This window comes from Lynx rufus, unplaced genomic scaffold (genome assembly GCF_022079265.1).
Source record: "Lynx rufus isolate CCGP_SWC_20201006 ecotype Redwood Valley unplaced genomic scaffold, mLynRuf1.p SCAF_30, whole genome shotgun sequence".
NCBI classification, from domain to species: domain Eukaryota; kingdom Metazoa; phylum Chordata; class Mammalia; order Carnivora; family Felidae; genus Lynx; species Lynx rufus.
In genome coordinates, this window is record NW_025814846.1 from 7979919 (window position 1) to 7996948 (window position 17030).

The 17030-nt window shown below is 50.2% G+C and overlaps 1 protein-coding gene across 1 annotated transcript; it reads left to right on the forward strand.

The window, feature by feature from the left end:
* Positions 1–1489: 1489 nt before the first annotated feature.
* Positions 1490–16319, forward strand: AMER1 (APC membrane recruitment protein 1). Its single transcript, XM_047092533.1, has 2 exons — positions 1490–1621; positions 12752–16319. Exon 2 carries the CDS (start codon positions 12851–12853, stop codon positions 16274–16276), a length of 3426 nt encoding a protein of 1141 aa, XP_046948489.1. The 5' UTR covers positions 1490–1621; positions 12752–12850; the 3' UTR covers positions 16277–16319.
* The last annotated feature ends 711 nt before the right edge of the window (positions 16320–17030 follow it).

Sequence of the window (17030 nt, forward strand, 5' to 3'; positions counted from 1 at the left end):
TGCTTGTGGAGATGAGGGGACAGACTGGCCCAGAGAGGAAAATGGACTGGCCAAGGTCATACATCAAATCTGAGGCAGAGCTGGAGCCACATCCCTGTCCTAGCAAGCCATGTCAGTTTATGTGCTTCATACATACAGAGGCAACAGTTCTTCTCTTACCACTCTAGCAGCTGAATCTTTTCAAGGCAGACAGGACCCCATACAGCAGCAGAGAACACTCCCCCTGCAATGCAAAAAATGGCAGACATTTTTCTCTAATCCCTTCCCTCTCCTCAACTTGAATCCCCTACCCTTTTTTAGACATTCACAGAGTTTTGGGGTAGGTCCTTCTGTATATTCTTGAGTTAGTGGTAGAACTGGATTCTTTGTTGCCTCAGCTCACTTGTCCTTGGCAGCCACTAGTGCCACGTAATGCCCTCAGGCTAGTTAAGGACCCAAGCTCAGGCTGGCCACCTGCCACATCCCAAACACAGAAGCCAGCTAGGCTGATATAGGCCTCCTCACTGCACCCTCAGCCTTAACTTCCAGTCTAGGCCTAGACACAATTTTTCTCTCAATATCTAGACTTTTCAGAGGCAGGGAACTGCACAAAATCTGGCTTACCATTAAAAGGTTGAGGTGCCCTCTAGAGGCCTTGGAGATCCCCTCATGTTCCATGAAAGGTGAAAAATTTGGGTGAGGGTCAAACTACAGAAACAGGCCTCTCCAAAGTGAAACAGCCTAGGGCAGGATCCTGGGTTCTGAATTCCAAGTCTGCCACCGTCACAGGCAGGCTAGGTGACCTCAGGGAAGTGCCTTCCCTTCTCAGAGCAGCAGCAGACCATTCGGTAATGGGTGCAAACTGACCTCGATGGTCCTAAGGGCCAGACAGGCGGAAGAAGCCGGGGCATGGACGCTGCAATTGGCTTTCCTGGCAGGTGAGTCCCTCTGGGCGCGCGCCACGGGGGCCTATCTTTACACCTAAAGTTGGGCCCCGCGAGGCTCCAAAGAGCTTTGCAGTCCCCCAGGTTTCCCAGCCTCTCCGCCCCGCCTCTCCTCGCCCGCCTTTCGCTCTGGAATAAACTGCCGGGTGGCTGCCAGGGCGCCTCAGCACGACTGCACTGCATCCACGGAAATGGGACTATATGCAAAACTAAAACCGAGCTCCAGGGCTCCAGCGAGCCCCATCCGGGCGGGACCGACCCAGCGAGCTCGCCGTATCGCCAAACCATTATTCGCCCAGTGTGTTGGAGGTGGGGGGGGGGTTGAATGGGGAGTCCCAGCGAGGGGTTCTTCACCCTCTCCGCCTCCAGCCAACACCACGCCCACGGTTATTTGCATTTAAAGGGAAATACACCATGGAAAACAGTGGGCGGGGTGGGGCCCGCCTTCCCACCGTGGCGATTGGGCTACATGCCTGCCTATCAGGGCGCGGACGCCCCACCCTGTGGCTATGGAGTCAGCGGGGAGGGAGTATGGGGGAGCTGCCCAAAGCCTGGGGAAGGGGAGCCAGCGCAGGAGGTGAAGAGCAGCGGCGGCGGTGGCGGCAGGAACAGCAGTGGCGCCGATCTCAGCCACAGAAGCCTAAGCTCCAGCCCCAGCGCAGCGGACAGTAACCGGGCTGGAAACCGAACCGAGCTGGGTAAGCATTGCGCGCTGCCGGTAGCCTCCGCCTGCCCGCCGTCCGGTGCAGTCCCGCGTGCTCTGCTCTGACCGCCTTCAGGGTTCCAGGGGCTGGGCCAATCGGCGTCTGGGCCGCCCTCCGCTCTCCCTCGGAACCAGCTCTGAAGACTGGCCGGTGAGGGGCTAAGCAGAGTCCCTTGGGCGCAGACGACCGCGGCTAGAAGGGGTGCAGATGGCGGGCAGGCTAGCCTGGGCCATGCCTCCAGGCTCTTGGGGGAGGTGGGGATGGGGCCCGCACGTGCTGCTTCACCGACCCGGGGCAGGGAAGCCACCAGCCAGCACCCCCAGCGGTGCATTTGTAGGCCGGGAGCTCCGCAGCTTTGTTGTAGCACATTAGCTGAAACAGCTGTGTTACGTGGATATTGCTCACCCCAGCGGCCCAGCTGCCGCCCCTTCCCTCCCCTGCTCATCCCCTGCCTCCTTCTCCCCTCTGCGGATGCAGAGGGCGCGCTGGCCTGGGCCCGACGGAAACTGGCTTTGGCGTGGATTGGGCTATCTACACTGTGTGCCTCCTCTCCCAGGGAGCTCAGTTGGGCCTGTGGGCTGCTCACTTAGAAACCTCAGCCTTGCGGCCCCAACCAGCCGCACCCCCTGCTGCTGGGCCTCCAGGCGCATCTGGCGCCCGCCCCCGCGGACAAGGGGGCTGGCAACGGAGCTCTTGCTGGACCTTAGGTTAGAGCTGCAGCTCAAACTAGTCCTTGGGTTAAATCTGCAAGGCCGCTTTGTCTTCCCTCCTCGCCTCACCTCCTATCCCCTAAGAGAGAACTGGCCGCTTTTTTCTCTCCTGCCGCCCACTTAAAAATAGCGATAAACGTGGTGTTAGCGGGGTATTTATGTGCCAGAGACCAAGGGAGCAATTATTGTAGTAGAGAACGTACCGTCTGGGTCTGTGCGAGAAAGCTAGAGAGACAGCCAAATCCACCAACTTCGCAGTTACTTAAAATACCCAGCCTGTGAGCCACTGTCATTGTCTGCTGCAGACACCTCTGACACTGGTGACCACCTGACTGCAGGACTTTGCCTAGGCTCCCTGGCAAAGAGGGGCTGTGCCCTCCAGGCACTCCACAGCCTAAGTGCCCAGGTCGCCAGTGGACTGGCCCTGCAAAGCAGGCCTCGGTTTGGTCAGGCTAGTAGGCCCATGGGGTCAAAGGGAGCCTTCTCCAGCACCTAAACATTTCACTCTTTGGCTCTGCTGGCCTGCTGCATTGGCATGGGTATGGGCTAGGTGGACGGCACTGCGCTATTGGACTCCCCACCCCACCTAAGGGCATTTTAGCAGAGCCTTCTCCCCCAGTGCAACTTCCCTCATTCTGCCCCACCCACAGCTCAGTCACTGCATCAGGATATGCTTCTGGCAATAAACTCTAGGCCTTTCTGAAGAACTGGAAGGAGGGAGTGACCAAGGGGCCTGGCAGGCTCTTCTTCTAGGACCTTTGACCAGCCTCTAAGGGTGGAGAACACTGTGGGCTGCAAAGCCTGGGTATTTGAGAGGAGTAAATCCCTCACTTGAGGAAAGGCTAGCTGGGAACTTTGTGACACCAGCTAGGACTGCAGATACCACACTCTAGTCATATCTTCCCACTTTGACAGGCACCAACAGAAACCAACCCTCTATTTGCAGCTGGGCATCTCCAGCTCAGGCCTGGACATGCTCTCTGCCTTGCCGCGAACCAACAGCCACCTAATATATCTTCCTTCTATAACTCCCCTCCTCACACCCAAACCCACTCACCCTACACTGCCCAAATTCTTTTCCCTCTCAGGCCCCAGCTCTGGGCCCACCTTCTCCTGGGTGTCTCTTTTGCCTGTCTCTTTAAACCCATGATAACCTCTTCTTTCTCAAAACTCCTCCAGGCTCCCTGTGTCCCTTGGCCATTTGGAGACTTAAATTAGAATAGAAGTCAAATTATAATTAAGTTTCCCTGCCTCTACTTTGTCTCCCTGATATCATGGATTTCTGGGTTATCTCAGAACCCCTCAGAGGGATAAATGAAACCTTCAAATCAGCCATAACCCCCTCAAAGCCTAGCCATGCAGAGCAGTTTATAAATACTCCAGAAGGATTTGCTGTCTTTGTCGAGCTTTCAAGAAGACTTTTACTTCTCTAAGATGTACTTGTCCTGATCATATGAAAGTGATTAGAGAAATGATACTTAAGGATAAGATATTTATTGAGTATGCCTAATGAGAATGGAGAAGGGCAATGGGTTGCAACTACAAGAAAAAAATAATAATGATGTTTCCCTTCAACAACAAATTCAAGATCTTGACTGCCCAGACCCCAGACTGCACATATCTTTGATTGCTGATTCATGAGCCTAGAGGCAAAGTACTGTGGAGAGAGATGAGAAATCTGTATATGTAGGGGGATCACCCTGGAAGCTTTCAGAAAGTAGAGGGGTTTGGCTAGGCAAAGGGTAGTGATAAAAGCAAAATTAGGAATGAGAGTGGGTGGGTGGTAGGCAGGCTGAGAGATGTGATGTAGTCTTTTCTGGTAGAGATTGTATGGCTTTAAGGTAGAGAGGAGGTTGGTGCCCAGAGATGGAGATTACCAAATGCCAGGCTGTGGAATGGGGATCTGATCTTGGGAGAATGGGGGAAGGGGCCATTGAAGAATGGAACATCGGGAGGTTTTGATATTTGTGTGTGTGTGTGTGTGTGTGTGTGTGTGTGTGTGTGTGTAAATATGCCATAATAAAATGGGATTTTAGAAAGGGGTCTTAGAGATTGGAAACACGTTGTAAATTGGGACTGTAAGGGGTCACCTTTAGGTCTGGACATAGAACTGAGGGGCAGGCTATCTCTAGAGGAAAGTTGTATCATGTTGGCTTCCCTTCAGCCTTGCAGGGGGTGAAATTGAAGGAGGGTTCCTAGAGCTTACATACCAATGTGGTGGAGGCTAAGTATCCCCCAGACCTCTGCTGATGCCCAACCTTCCAACTGGACAGGCCTTCAGGGAGCACCGGCTTCGACTCCTGTGCTTACAAGATGGGAATCCTGAGTCCTGGAAAGCACAGGGACTTCCCTAAGGTCACACAGCATTTAGGGATAGGCTGCTGCCTCCTGTACAGGGACTCTTACACTGTATCCCACTATCTCCAGTGGCCTCCATTTCACAAAAATCTCATTAACCAACCTCTAATCTCACCTCACCCATTCTTCAAGAGTAAGAAGGTGCTGGGTTTAGCTTGGGGCCCTCTCTGGAGAACTCTACCTCCCCTTTCATGTCTATTTTGCTTCTTAGTCTTGGTCTGGAGCCTGTTGGGGGTTGAAAGTTTCAGAAGGAGGAGAGGTAGTTGGAAGAAGTTGGAAGTCCAATGATTCTCTCCTAGTATAGTGGAAGCATTAAAAATTCCTCAAGAACTGTTACACTCTCTGAAAGTGTGTGTGTATAGGGGGTGGAGGCAGCCCTGTTCTGCTGGTTCAGGGGAATAAGGAAATGAGATAAATAACAGCTAGCCTGGCAGGTAACTGGGTTGCTTGTGGAATCAAGGAGGGAAAAGGGGCTTCCAGCCCCCTCACTTACAGATAGGCTACTGGAGGCTAGAAGAGGACATGCCCAGTGTTATTCCATCAGTTCCTCTGCCTTGAATTCAGTCCAGGCAGATAAACTAGGCGATAAAGGTAAAGCCTCCACAGGAGGCATTTCCTCCCTGTGTCATTCATTCCTGGGTCATGCATCTCACACTGCCAGGAATTTTTTTTTTTAAGCTAATCTGACCCTGTCATGCTATACATAAACCTGTGTGCAGGCACAGGCACGTGTGTGTGTGTGTGTGTGTGTGTGTGTGTGCTGGGGTGTTGGGGGCAGCTGGCCATCATTGCTACTGCTTAACAAACCATTGGAGATTTCATGGGCATTAAACCATTTTTCCCATCCCCAACTTCTGTTCTCTGAATTAAATAATGCAGAGCTTTTCATCTCCTCTCCTTGGTCTTACTTTTCAAACCTGTGCATGTGTAAATGTAATTCTAGTAAGAAAGTTACGGAAACCAGAACCGCTGCGGAGGTGCAGGTGCCAACTGGGTGAGGATGCGTTGCTTCCCCATACCTTCCCTTTCGGGATTAGGGGATGACAAGGACAATGAAGAAAATGGTACAAGGGGGCTTGGTGGGAGCAGAGGCAGACATAGTGGTGCTGCAGAGACATTTGTGACCTTTTGACATGCAGTTCTTATTGTAGAGCCTTCAATGCTTTCATCTCCTACAGGTTGTTTTTTTTTCCCCTGGTGAGCATGGAAGCAAGTACTAACCCAGCTTCTTCAGACAGCATTCCTCAGCCCTCCCTGCTGGGGGCTGCAGCTCTTCTCAGGGGAGAGAGAGCTGGGCCAGACCAGTTCTGTTCCCCTTCCTTTCTGGACATAGAGGAAATATTTGCAGGCCAGGCCTAGTGCATCTTGAAAAAGTAAAATGTTGGGTGGGATTCTGTGGAGGGAGGCATGAGAAATGAAGCTGGGCTGTAGTGAAGTGGTAGACTGAGCCCAACCAACTAGGCATGCAGGCCTCCCACTAAAGCCTAGGACCCCCAAAATCACATGCTCCCACCATGCCTCCTCTTCAGCCACTAGAAAACTGGTCATAGGTCTACCCTTCTCCTGGCTTCTTACACAGCCTGGGGTAAGCAGACCCCTAGTTCAACCTCCCATTTCCATATGGGGAAACTGAGGCCCAGAACAGGGAAGGGGTTTGCTCAAGGTTACACAGGAGCATAAAGCCCTCAATTCAAGCTTTCTTCCTCTAAGTTCACTGATTCTGATCCCTTCCCAAGCCTCAGTTTTCTTACCTGGACTCTCACATAGGGTATGGTATATATAGGGGAGTGGACACATGGGAAAGTCAGGGGTGTCCATTGTTCATTTGGCTCAACTGTTCCTCTTTAGGCTTTGGCTGCCTTGTCACATCTGTTTCCCTGGAGTTAGCTCTCTTATTCTTCATCTGAACTGGGTGGAGGGTGGTGGCGCCAGTCTCCAGTGTCACCCTTGCTGGGTTAGTACTGACATAGTAGAAGCCTTACTATGTAGGCATGGCACCCACCTCAGGTATTTTCCTCTCTAAGGAAATTTGGGAGCCTGAGAGGGGAGTATCAAGTTGGCTCCCAGAGACCCCATCATTCTAGGCAAATGGGCAGGGAACCTCAGCAGCCTAAGGAGAAAGTAGGGCATCAAGAAGGCTCACTGGTAAAGCCAATTTCTAGGGAGAAGTAGTGTCTTGGTGACCATATCTTCCAGACTAGAGAAGTCCCTGTGTATTTGGGTAGAGAAGTGAGATTAGGGAACTGCAAGGGGCATGCAGGAAGAGTGAGTCTTGAAGGTCAGGTAAAGGGGTTTGGCCCTGATCCTGTAGGCAGTGTGGAATAATTTGGTAAGTAGAGGAGTGGTGCTCTGAAGTTAGGGTTGTAAAAATGAATCTGGCAAGTGTGTGGAGGAGATGGAAGAAGGAGAGGCAAGGGGTGAGATTTCTGCGTTGTGGCAGGGAAGGACCAGAGGGAGCTCAGATAAGAGGCTTGTGTCATCTTCAGAGGACATGGGCTGGCAGCTGAGGAGCTGGAGTGGTGAAGGTGGCTGCAAGTGGCCCTTTACTGAATATTTGCCAGTAACTAGAGAGCATTTTACCCTTTCCATTTATCATCTCTAATCCTTACAGTGATCCTACATGATAGGTAGCATTTTCTTTATTTTCCAGGTAAGGCATTTGAGTCTCAGGGATTTTAGGCCAATTTCTCAAACCTTACTACCTGTAAGGGATGAAGCTGGCATTTTAGTTCTGGGCTGAAAAACTCCAGCTGAATTAGATTTCAGTTGAACCAATGTTGTTTGAGTTTCTGCTCTGTGCTAGTTGTAGTGATTATAAGATGAAGGAGGGTCCATTTGAGAGAAATGAACAGACTGAGGTCTGCCTGAATGAATTACCCTATGCTGAGTATGTTAACTCATTAACTCATTTGAGGGGCTGGTAGTGGGCAAATGGGAGCCAAGGTGAGAGGGTCCATGTTGGGGTCTGTGCTGCATCTAGAGGTTATGGAATACCTTCTTGAGAGGAGGTGCTCCTTAATGGTAACAAAGGTTTTAAGAGTGGACCTTGGCTGTGGGCTTTAGAAATGGGTGATTCAAGTTCCAGATCATCTCATAGGTCATTTCCTTTAAACTATAGCTCAAATCTGCATCTTTGTCCCCAATGGCATGTTTCTGTTTGAACCTATTTTGGCCCATCAAACTTATCTCCAAAGGAAAAGGAGAGTAAAAGAACATGTTCCACAGTTTGGTGATGGAGTTGCTGATGAGGAGAGCAGCAACAGACTGGATTGGCAGCCCTTGGATTCTGACTGAAGTCAGCAGGCTTTCTGGAATGTGCTAGGTGGGGCCAAAACAGTAGAAGTTAAGTGAGGACTGGAAATGCTTCAGAGAAAGCTCAGCTAGTCTGGGACAGGGGCTGGGAGGGAGAGATGATGGCTTTCAGGTATGAAGGGAACCTTCACAGTCCTTTTACTCAGTCTTCCTCCTTCTATTGGTAGCTAGCACAGTGCAGTAGAATGGCATTGGGATAAGGATTGCAGAGGCCCGGGAGCTGGTGTGGCTCTGTCACCATCCTACTGTGTGAACTTAGGTAAGGCTTTTCCCAAGCCTAGGCAATTTTTCTCTGTGACAAGGAGTTACCACCTCCCACCTAGACTGGTTAATAGATTGCTAAGAAGGGCCAAGGTGGGGATGAGGGAGTGGGGAGTGCTTTGTAAACTGGTAAGTGCCCTGATTCGGTGAAGGGCACTTCATTTGCATTTCCTTTGATGTTGGTGCATTTAGCTGAGTTTGAATTGTTGACCTTTCTGGCCTATGCTGTGGAACTTAGCTAGTTGAAATTCCCAGATAATCCAGAGCTACTAGCCAATAGCTGACTTGAGGCAACAATTTGGGTCCCTGAGTTTGGCTAAAAGAGCAGCTAAAGCCTCCTGTGAGATAACTACATAGTCACCCTCATTTACCATTTGGGGCAACTGAGACCCAAAGAGTTTTGGTGACTTACCCATAAAGGCCTGGAGTATACCCTTCTCAATCCTGACTGAGGTAGTTTCTCTAGAAATTGTCCAACTATAGTTTGAAGAAAATATTTTAAAAATTAATCGCTATGTTTTTGAGCCTCTGTTATATAATGAATTTTATTTGGTACTTTAAATACATTGATGTGGTTCCTTACAATAGTTTTAAGAGGTAGACACTCTCAGTAGCCTCATTTTCCAGGTGAGGAAACTGAAAGAACTTTCTAGATTTCCCCCAGGTAGGCAGAACTGATTATAGTGCAGAACTGGCTGACTCTTGGGGGGGTGCTCCCTATCCTCATCACTCCCTCCTTAGTTACCCGCCCACACACATGGGCAAGATGGGCCCAGAGTAGTCTTGCCCCAGATACTGCTTGGTGGAAGTCTTGAGAACTATGAGTGGTTGAGGTCATGCCTCTGGAGCTACTGCATGAATCCACACACTTCTTTCCTGAATTCTAAGTTGGCTCAGCTGGCCCCAGGAAGCTGAGCTGGGAGCAAAATATGTAAGGCTCAGGCCGCAGCTGTTTCCTTCTCACTAAGAAGTGTTCCTGGGGCAAGTTTGTGGCTTGTATCCTGCTTGTGTTTTGAGAAGAAAGGAGAAGAAAGAAGCTCTGCCCTAATAGCCAACCTTCCACTGGTCCCAGCATGGCCTGAGGCTGGGCCTGAGAGCAGAGATGGCCACAGCCCACTCCCTACCAATGATAGTAGCAACTGCAATAAACAGCCCCTGCCAGGGACCACAGAGTAGACTTAGAGTGTTCCCTTACCCAACATTCCACCTGAAACTTAGCCACACAGGTTGTGAAACCTAAGGCATTATGGGTATCTGTGGGGAGCTTTGTGGCCCTGGGAGGGACAAGGCAGGGAAATGGGAGACAACACAGTTTTAAGTCTGGTCCTTTCCAGCAAAAATGACCCTGGTCCTAGTTAGGAGGAGGGCCTGAAGCTGGGGGGAGAGAATCCTAGTCCCAGAGACATCCTTGCCTACTTCACCTACTCCCACCACACATACACAGAGGACTTTGTATAAAACCACACTCATGTCTTTAAAATCCCCTCACACTTGGCTCCTCCTTAGCATGGCCAAGGCAGCTGGTCCCTAAGGCTCCCCACAATGAATGCCTTACCCAAATAAGTGGCCTTTTATACATGGTCTGCTATTTCCTAAGAAAGTGGGATCTGACCTGGAAGGTGGTAATAACAGTAATGTCAATCTTTCTCATTTGCACTGCACTTTACAAAATGTGTGTGGTGTCCATTATCCCATCTAATTCTCATGCCACTGGAGATCATAATGTGATCTCCATTTCACAAGTGTCCAAGCCTAAGAGGGGTACCTTGGCTTGTTCAGAGTCCCCTGGCATGGCCTGTAACCCAGCCCTGCAGCCCATGACTTCTTCCACAACACACTGCAGATTCCTGTGGCAGGGAAGTAAATGATGTAGAAAGTTGTATGCTGGCCTTTACCCCAGAGAAGCACAATAGCAAAGGTAAGAGAAGGCCCTAGGAATTTCCCTCCAGCCAAGGCATCAAGGTTCTGAAAAGCAGCTCTCTTTAAGATTCAATGTGCAGAATTTCTCTGTTCATAAGAACTCCATCCCCAAACCCAGCAGGACAATTCAGCCTTCTATCCACAAGGATGTTTAGATCCATGAGGTTTTTCACTTGGCCCTTGTTCTTCCTTCATGCCCAGCCACACTTACTAGTCTCCTTCATCCCTCCCTCTAAATCATTGTCATTTTTACTCAATCCTGTCTGAAAAAGCCTAGATTGAATGCCTCCTCCTCAATGCAGCTTTTCTGAACCCAGGGGGGTGTCTTTCTGCTTTTCAGATTTATAGTGGGTTATGATAACAAGGTATAAATAATGATACTCCATCATGCATCTTAAGCAATAATGGGGGCTCTTCTTTAAGGCTTGTATTATGTTGTGCCTTCAGACTGTTATATATAGTACCCTCTCCCTATTAGCCTAGGAACTCCCCCAAAAGCACTGGCTACCTTGTAGAACTGAGCTTAATGTCTATCACTTACCAAATGTTCAGAAGAGGTTTGTTTCATAAATTCCACAGAGGGGAATACAATTTCATAAACAACTCCACTCCTGCTATTCCATGTCTAGCACCATAATGACAACACTGTCAATAATTTCAGGGCTGAAGCAAAATCTGTGATTTGAAAAGTGCAGAATTCACATAGATGATAGGGCCCCTATTCCCATATGACCCCTGAGGAAAGGACTCTGAGTGGTTGTGTGTGTATGCATGATTGTATATTTGTGGGGGATGGCACTGTCTATTGTAAGGCTATCAGTTGCAGGGCTGAGGTAAAACAATATCATGTAAAAATATGTCATCTAGGAAAAAAACCTGAGTAAATGACAATACACATCTCTGCAGAGAAGGGATCAGATATTTTTTTCTCTTTTATTTTCTGGATAACCAGCCATTATCTTGCTCCAAGTTTAATATTTCAGTTATGCAGAGTGCTCCTGATGGAAGTTGGGATCACACTGATGATTCAAGTGTCAAGTCAAGCAAGGCACAGGGAGCAAAATTCATGTTTGAAGGACAGGATCAGGGCTCCAGGAGGGTTCTTCCAATGAGTTCGGGGGCTAGTTAGCTACCAGTCTCTCTCCACCCCAAAGCTGGTCCCTAGTCTTCTACTGCAGGTGAATGTGTGAGTCTTATTACTGTTGCAACCAATTACGGGGCTGATGTGCTGGCAAACTACTCCAGGGACACCAGCAATGCTTGTCTGTCTCTTTCTGGCTCCCAGCAGTTGTTCTGCCTCCCCTCCTTCCTTAGCTCCCTGTCTACTTGTGGCTACCCTACAGAGAAGGGAAACAGTGGTAAGGAACTTTCCAGGGAGAGGTCACAAGTTTTAGCAGGCTGGTCACTGATCCATCTGTCAACCAGCTTCAGTCACTAGAATGGATATATCAGACTTGGGGTGGGGGACATGTGTTGGGGTGTGTGCGACGGATAGTCTTTATTCCATCTCTGTGGCATTTGGATATTTGGAGAATTTGGGGGCCTAGACCAGAAGGGTGTGCCTTGTACCAGGTTTGCTTATTTAATTGCTATTGAGAGCCTTACTTACAGACCAGGAACGTGAATCACGTGGAGTTATGTCTTCAAGGAGTTCCCTTTCTAGATAAGGAACTAGATGGGGGCCAAAATAATGAGGGGAGTAGAGAAGACATAGTTTGCCTCATGGTTCTAAAATGGAAATTGGGGTTTCCAGTTACCAAGAACCACATTATTTTTTTCCCAGTAGGACAGTCAATAGAGAGTCTGACCTAGACCCACCCCTCACATAACCACTATGAAGGGGAAGTATTGCTGGGCCTTTTGGACCAAGGGTACTGAAGTCCATAGAGTGCCTTGCCCCGAGGCCACCATGCTTTTTTAGCAGATCCTGGATTATAGCTCTGGGATGTGGGCCTGTGAGGCTCCTACTCTGGGCTTCTGACAGTCTGAGCATGGGCATGCTGCAATTTAGGGAGCCTGTGGGGAAGAAGTGGAACTTCAGGTCTACTTTTCTTTCTAACCCCATGAAAAATATCTGTGAGAACCCAGACTAATGTGAAATTGAGGCCTGGATCTTGAAGATCCCAGTTAGGACTGAATGGGCTGTTTGGCAAAAATCCTGTGTCATCCTAGCTGACCTTCCTATTGCCTTTCCTACCTCCCCCTTCCTACCCCCTTTGATAATTACCCCTGCAGTCAATAGCACAACTGGGCATTTCCCACAACTGAAGTTCCTCCTGCCCAGTGCTCTCCTGAGCTTAGGGTGGCCTGAAGGGAGTGGACCTAGTGAGGGGTTGGGGTGATGGCTGCCTGTTGTTCAGGGTTATGTTGCCTTGGGGCCCAGGGGAGGCTGGCCTAGCAAGCCAACCATATGGGTTGCATTAAGGTTTTTCATACATTTTCTTTTACTTTCTTTCTTGTTCCACTTAAGCCTGAAATAAAAGACACCTGTGAAAACAAACATAGCCTGGATGCTTGCTTAGCAGTACACTCTCTCTATCTTTGTTTCTCTCATCTCCTCTAGGCCCAACTGTGATGCTTCCTGACGGATGATGTTATAACAGTGCGTGGAAGCCAAAGGGCTGCTTTTTTAGCTGAACATACCTGAGTTGTCCCCATAACCATGGAGACTGGAAAGGATGAAGCTTCTCAGGCCAAGGGAGCAGCAGCCTCTATGGACACCCAGGACCAACGGGCAGAGAAAGGAGCCAAGAACAATGCAGCTGAGATGACAGAAGAGCCAGTGTCAGAGCCACCCTCATCTGGCCCAGGTAGGCTGAAGAAAACTGCCATGAAACTTTTTGGTGGCAGGAAGGGTATCTGTACCCTGCCTAGTTTCTTTGGAGGGGGGCGAAGCAAAGGTTCTGGGAAAGGCATCTCCAAGAAGGGTCTTAGCAAGAGCAAGACCCACGATGGCCTGACTGAAGCAGCCCACGGCCCTGAAGACAGTGTCAGTGAAGGAACCAGATTTGCCTTACCTTTGCCTGAATCACCTTGCCAACTTCCCAGTTCTCAGAGTGCCCATGGGGTTTTGGAGACAGGCTCCAAAAGCAAAACATCTGTGGCTGGAGTGACAGACAAAGCTGGGGCTGAGAAGGTTCCCTCTGTGCCCAAGCCAAAGAAAGGCCTGAAAGGTTTTTTCAGCAGTATCCGCCGTCACCGGAAAAGCAAGGTCTCTGGGGCTGAACAAAATAAGCTAGGGGCCAAGGGGTCTGAAGGGGCCAGAGCCAGGCCTCATGAACGTGTAAGCTCAGCCCTTCTGCCCTGTGCTGAGGATATCCTCCAAGCCCACAGAAAGGAAAATGCCAAAACCCAAGATACCCCTGGGTCAAAAGTTTCTTTAGTACCAGAGTCTTCTCCAGCAGTCAGTGAGAAGACAGCCTGTAAAGATACAGAAAAACCCATGGAGGGCTGTGCCTCAGCACTTCTGCAGTCCAAGTCTGCCTCTGAAGCCAGTGGCCCAGAGGAGCCCCACAGTCCAAAAACAGGAGAGAAATTGGTAGCAGAAGAGGTAAATCCACCAAATGGCCCTGTTGGGGACCAGCTGAGCCTCCTGTTTGGGGATGTCACATCCCTGAAAAGTTTTGACTCACTGACAGGTTGTGGTGACATCATAGCAGAGCAGGACATGGACAGTATGACAGACAGCATGGCCTCTGGAGGCCAGAGGGCAAATCGAGATGGGACCAAGAGAAGTTCCTGCCTGGTGACCTACCAAGGAGGTGGGGAGGAGATGGCCTTGCCAGATGATGATGATGAGGAAGAAGAGGAGGATGAGGAGGTAGAATTAGAGGAAGAAGAAGAGGATGTCAAGGAAGAAGAAGATTATGACTTAGAGTATCTGTGGGCAAGTGCCCAGATGTACCCAAGACCTAATCTGCATTTAGGCTACCATCCCATCACATCTCCAGGAGAGCATGGCTACATGCTCCTTGACTCAGTTCGACCTTATCCTGGCTTAGCCCCTGGGGACCTTTTGACTCCTCAGAGTGACCAGCAAGAGTCTGCCCCCAATAGTGATGAGGGTTATTATGACTCCACAACACCTGGATTTGAGGGTGATTCAGGTGAGACCTTAGGGCTTGTCCGCAGGGATTGCCTGCCCCGAGATAGCTACAGTGGAGATGCCCTGTATGAGTTCTATGAGCCAGATGATAGTCTTGAGGCCTCCCCACCTCTGGATGACTGTCTTTATGACCTCCATGGTCGCAGCTCTGAAAAATTTGACCCCTTCTTGAACTTTGAGCCCTTTTCTTCCTCTCGGCCACCTGGGGCAATGGAGACAGAGGAAGAACGGCTAGTGACCATCCAGAAACAGTTGTTATATTGGGAGCTTCGGCGAGAGCAGCTTGAGGTCCAAGAGGCTCAGGAGGCACGTGCCCGAGAGGCTCACACCAGGGAGTTTTATACCCAAGAAACTCATGCCAGGGAGACCCATGCCCGAGAAGCTCATGTCAAAGAGGCCCAAGCCCGAGAGGCCTATGCCAGGGAGACCTGTGCTAGGGAAGCACATGCCCGAGAGGCCCATGCTCGAGAGGCTCAAGTCCGGGAGGTTCAGGCCTGGCAAGAGAAGCCCATCATGGAATATCAGATGAGGCCCTTAGGCCCATCAGTGATGGGCCTAGTGGCAGGGACATCAGGGGCCTCTCAGACTTCCCACCGGGGAACCACCTCAGCTTTCCCTACCACTGCAGGCAGTGAGCCAGACTGGAGGGACTTCCGTCCTCTAGAGAAACGTTTTGAGGGAATATGCTCCAAGAAAGATCAAAGTACCTGTCTAATGCAGCTCTTCCAAAGTGATGCTATGTTTGAGCCAGACATGCAAGAAGCAAATTTTGGGGGATCTCCCAGGAAGGCTTACCCTACTTATTCACCCCCTGAGGAGCCAGAGGAAGAAGAGGTTGAGAAGGAAGGGAATGCCACTGTGAGTTTCTCACAGGCCCTTGTGGAGTTCACCAGCAGTGGAAACCTCTTCTCCAGCATGTCCTGCAGCTCTGACTCTGACTCATCCTTCACTCAAAACCTCCCTGAGCTACCCCCTATGGTGACCTTTGACATTGCTGATGTGGAACGGGATGGGGAAGGCAAGTGTGAAGAGAATCCTGAGTTCCAGAATGATGAAGACCTTGCAGCCTCCTTGGAAGCTTTTGAGCTGGGCTACTACCAGAAACACACATTCACCAACTACCACAGCCGATTCTACCAAGGTCTGCCCTGGGGTGTGAGCAGTCTCCCTCGGTACTTGGGACTGCCTGGCATGCACCCTCGACCTCCACCTGCTGCCATGGCCCTCAACAGGAGAAGCCGCTCTCTGGACACTGCGGAGACCCTGGAGCTGGAGCTCTCAAATTCCCACCTGGCCCAGGGATACACGGTGTCTGATGAGCTTCAGTTTCAGCAGGAAGATTCAAATGAAGAAGAAGAAGAAGGAGGAGGAGGAGGAGGAGGAGAATGGGGACGAGACAGTCCTTTGTCCCTTTATACTGAACCACCAGCGGCCTACGACTGGCTTGCCTGGGCTCCCTGTCCTCTCCCAATGGGGCCAGGCCCTGCCTGGATAAGTCCCAGCCAATTGGATGAGTCTTCTGGCCCTTCTCCATATGGGCAGACAACCTGTTGTATACCTCCTGTGGCCATGTCAATGTTGCTCTCAGTATCAGGGCCAGAGCTAAGGGTACCTGGGATATCCAGGCCTCAGCTAGTTCGGCCCTCACACCTACCCCTTCCCATGGTCCCTTGTTATAACCTGCAGCCACAGGCCTCTCAGAATATGAGAGCCAGGCCTCAAGATATGTTGTTGCCTATTGATGAGCCCAGTTGCTCCTCCAGTTCTGGAGGCTTCAACCCCAGCCCTCTGTCCCAGGCCAAGCCTGTGGGCATCACTCATGGCATCCCTCAGCTGTCCAGGGTCCAGCCTGAGCCCCAACAGCCTCAACCCATTCACTACAGGGCTTCCAGCCTTGACCTGTCAAAGGAGAGGGCTGAGCAAGGTGCCTATCTCCCCACCAGCTACTCCTCCACTGCTGTGAATGGAAACCTAGCTGAGTAGTCATCATCTGTTCTGGAGTGGGGGCATGGGACCTAAGCATGTGATTGGGGATCAGGGGTTGAGCAGAGGGGTGGGGGGTGGGGGTTGCTATTTAACTTGAAAATCCTTTTGGCCAAGGAAAGCTCCTATGAGTTTTTGCCTTTGTTTTCCCACTTCCCTCTTCTGCCAATCTGTGGTCACATTCAGCTTGAGTACATCTGCCCTGGAAGGCTACTGCTGCTCTGTGCTCCAGTTTTCCCTTTTGGGGTTTCTTGTTGCCCATGCAGGATTTGAGATGCTGTACTTTTGTGACTATTCCAGTTGCCCAGTTAGTGATTATATATATATAGCATGCATCCTTGACACAGGCTGACCCGTTAATATCCCTGGCACCCCCCCTACACACAGTGAATGATGCACCACTGATGAGCAGCCAGGTCTGCACTGCTTCCCACTTAAGGACAGAGGGCTTGTTTGCTATTAACAATGTGAAATAATGGTACAGATCCTCTCCACCCCCACTCCCTTCAGTCTTGGCATAGCTGCCACCCATACATCAGATGATTATATAATCTGTTCACCCCAGCTAGCTGCCCTTAGAGAGGATCAAGTAGCATATGTCTTACTGCCTATTGCTGTGGACTTTGGCATCGTGACCAGATGGGGGCCTTTTAACGTGGCCTATGATAACTTGGGTTGAAGGAAAAAATTCTAATCCCCTTAATGGAGTGATCAAATTCATCCATTTGGAAACAGAAGGCAAAATAGGGTTCTG

Coding starts and splice junctions, on each gene's coding strand:
- AMER1 (XM_047092533.1), top strand. CDS start 12,851: ATGGAGACTGGAAAGGATGAAGCTTCTCAGGCCAAGGGAGCAGCAGCC.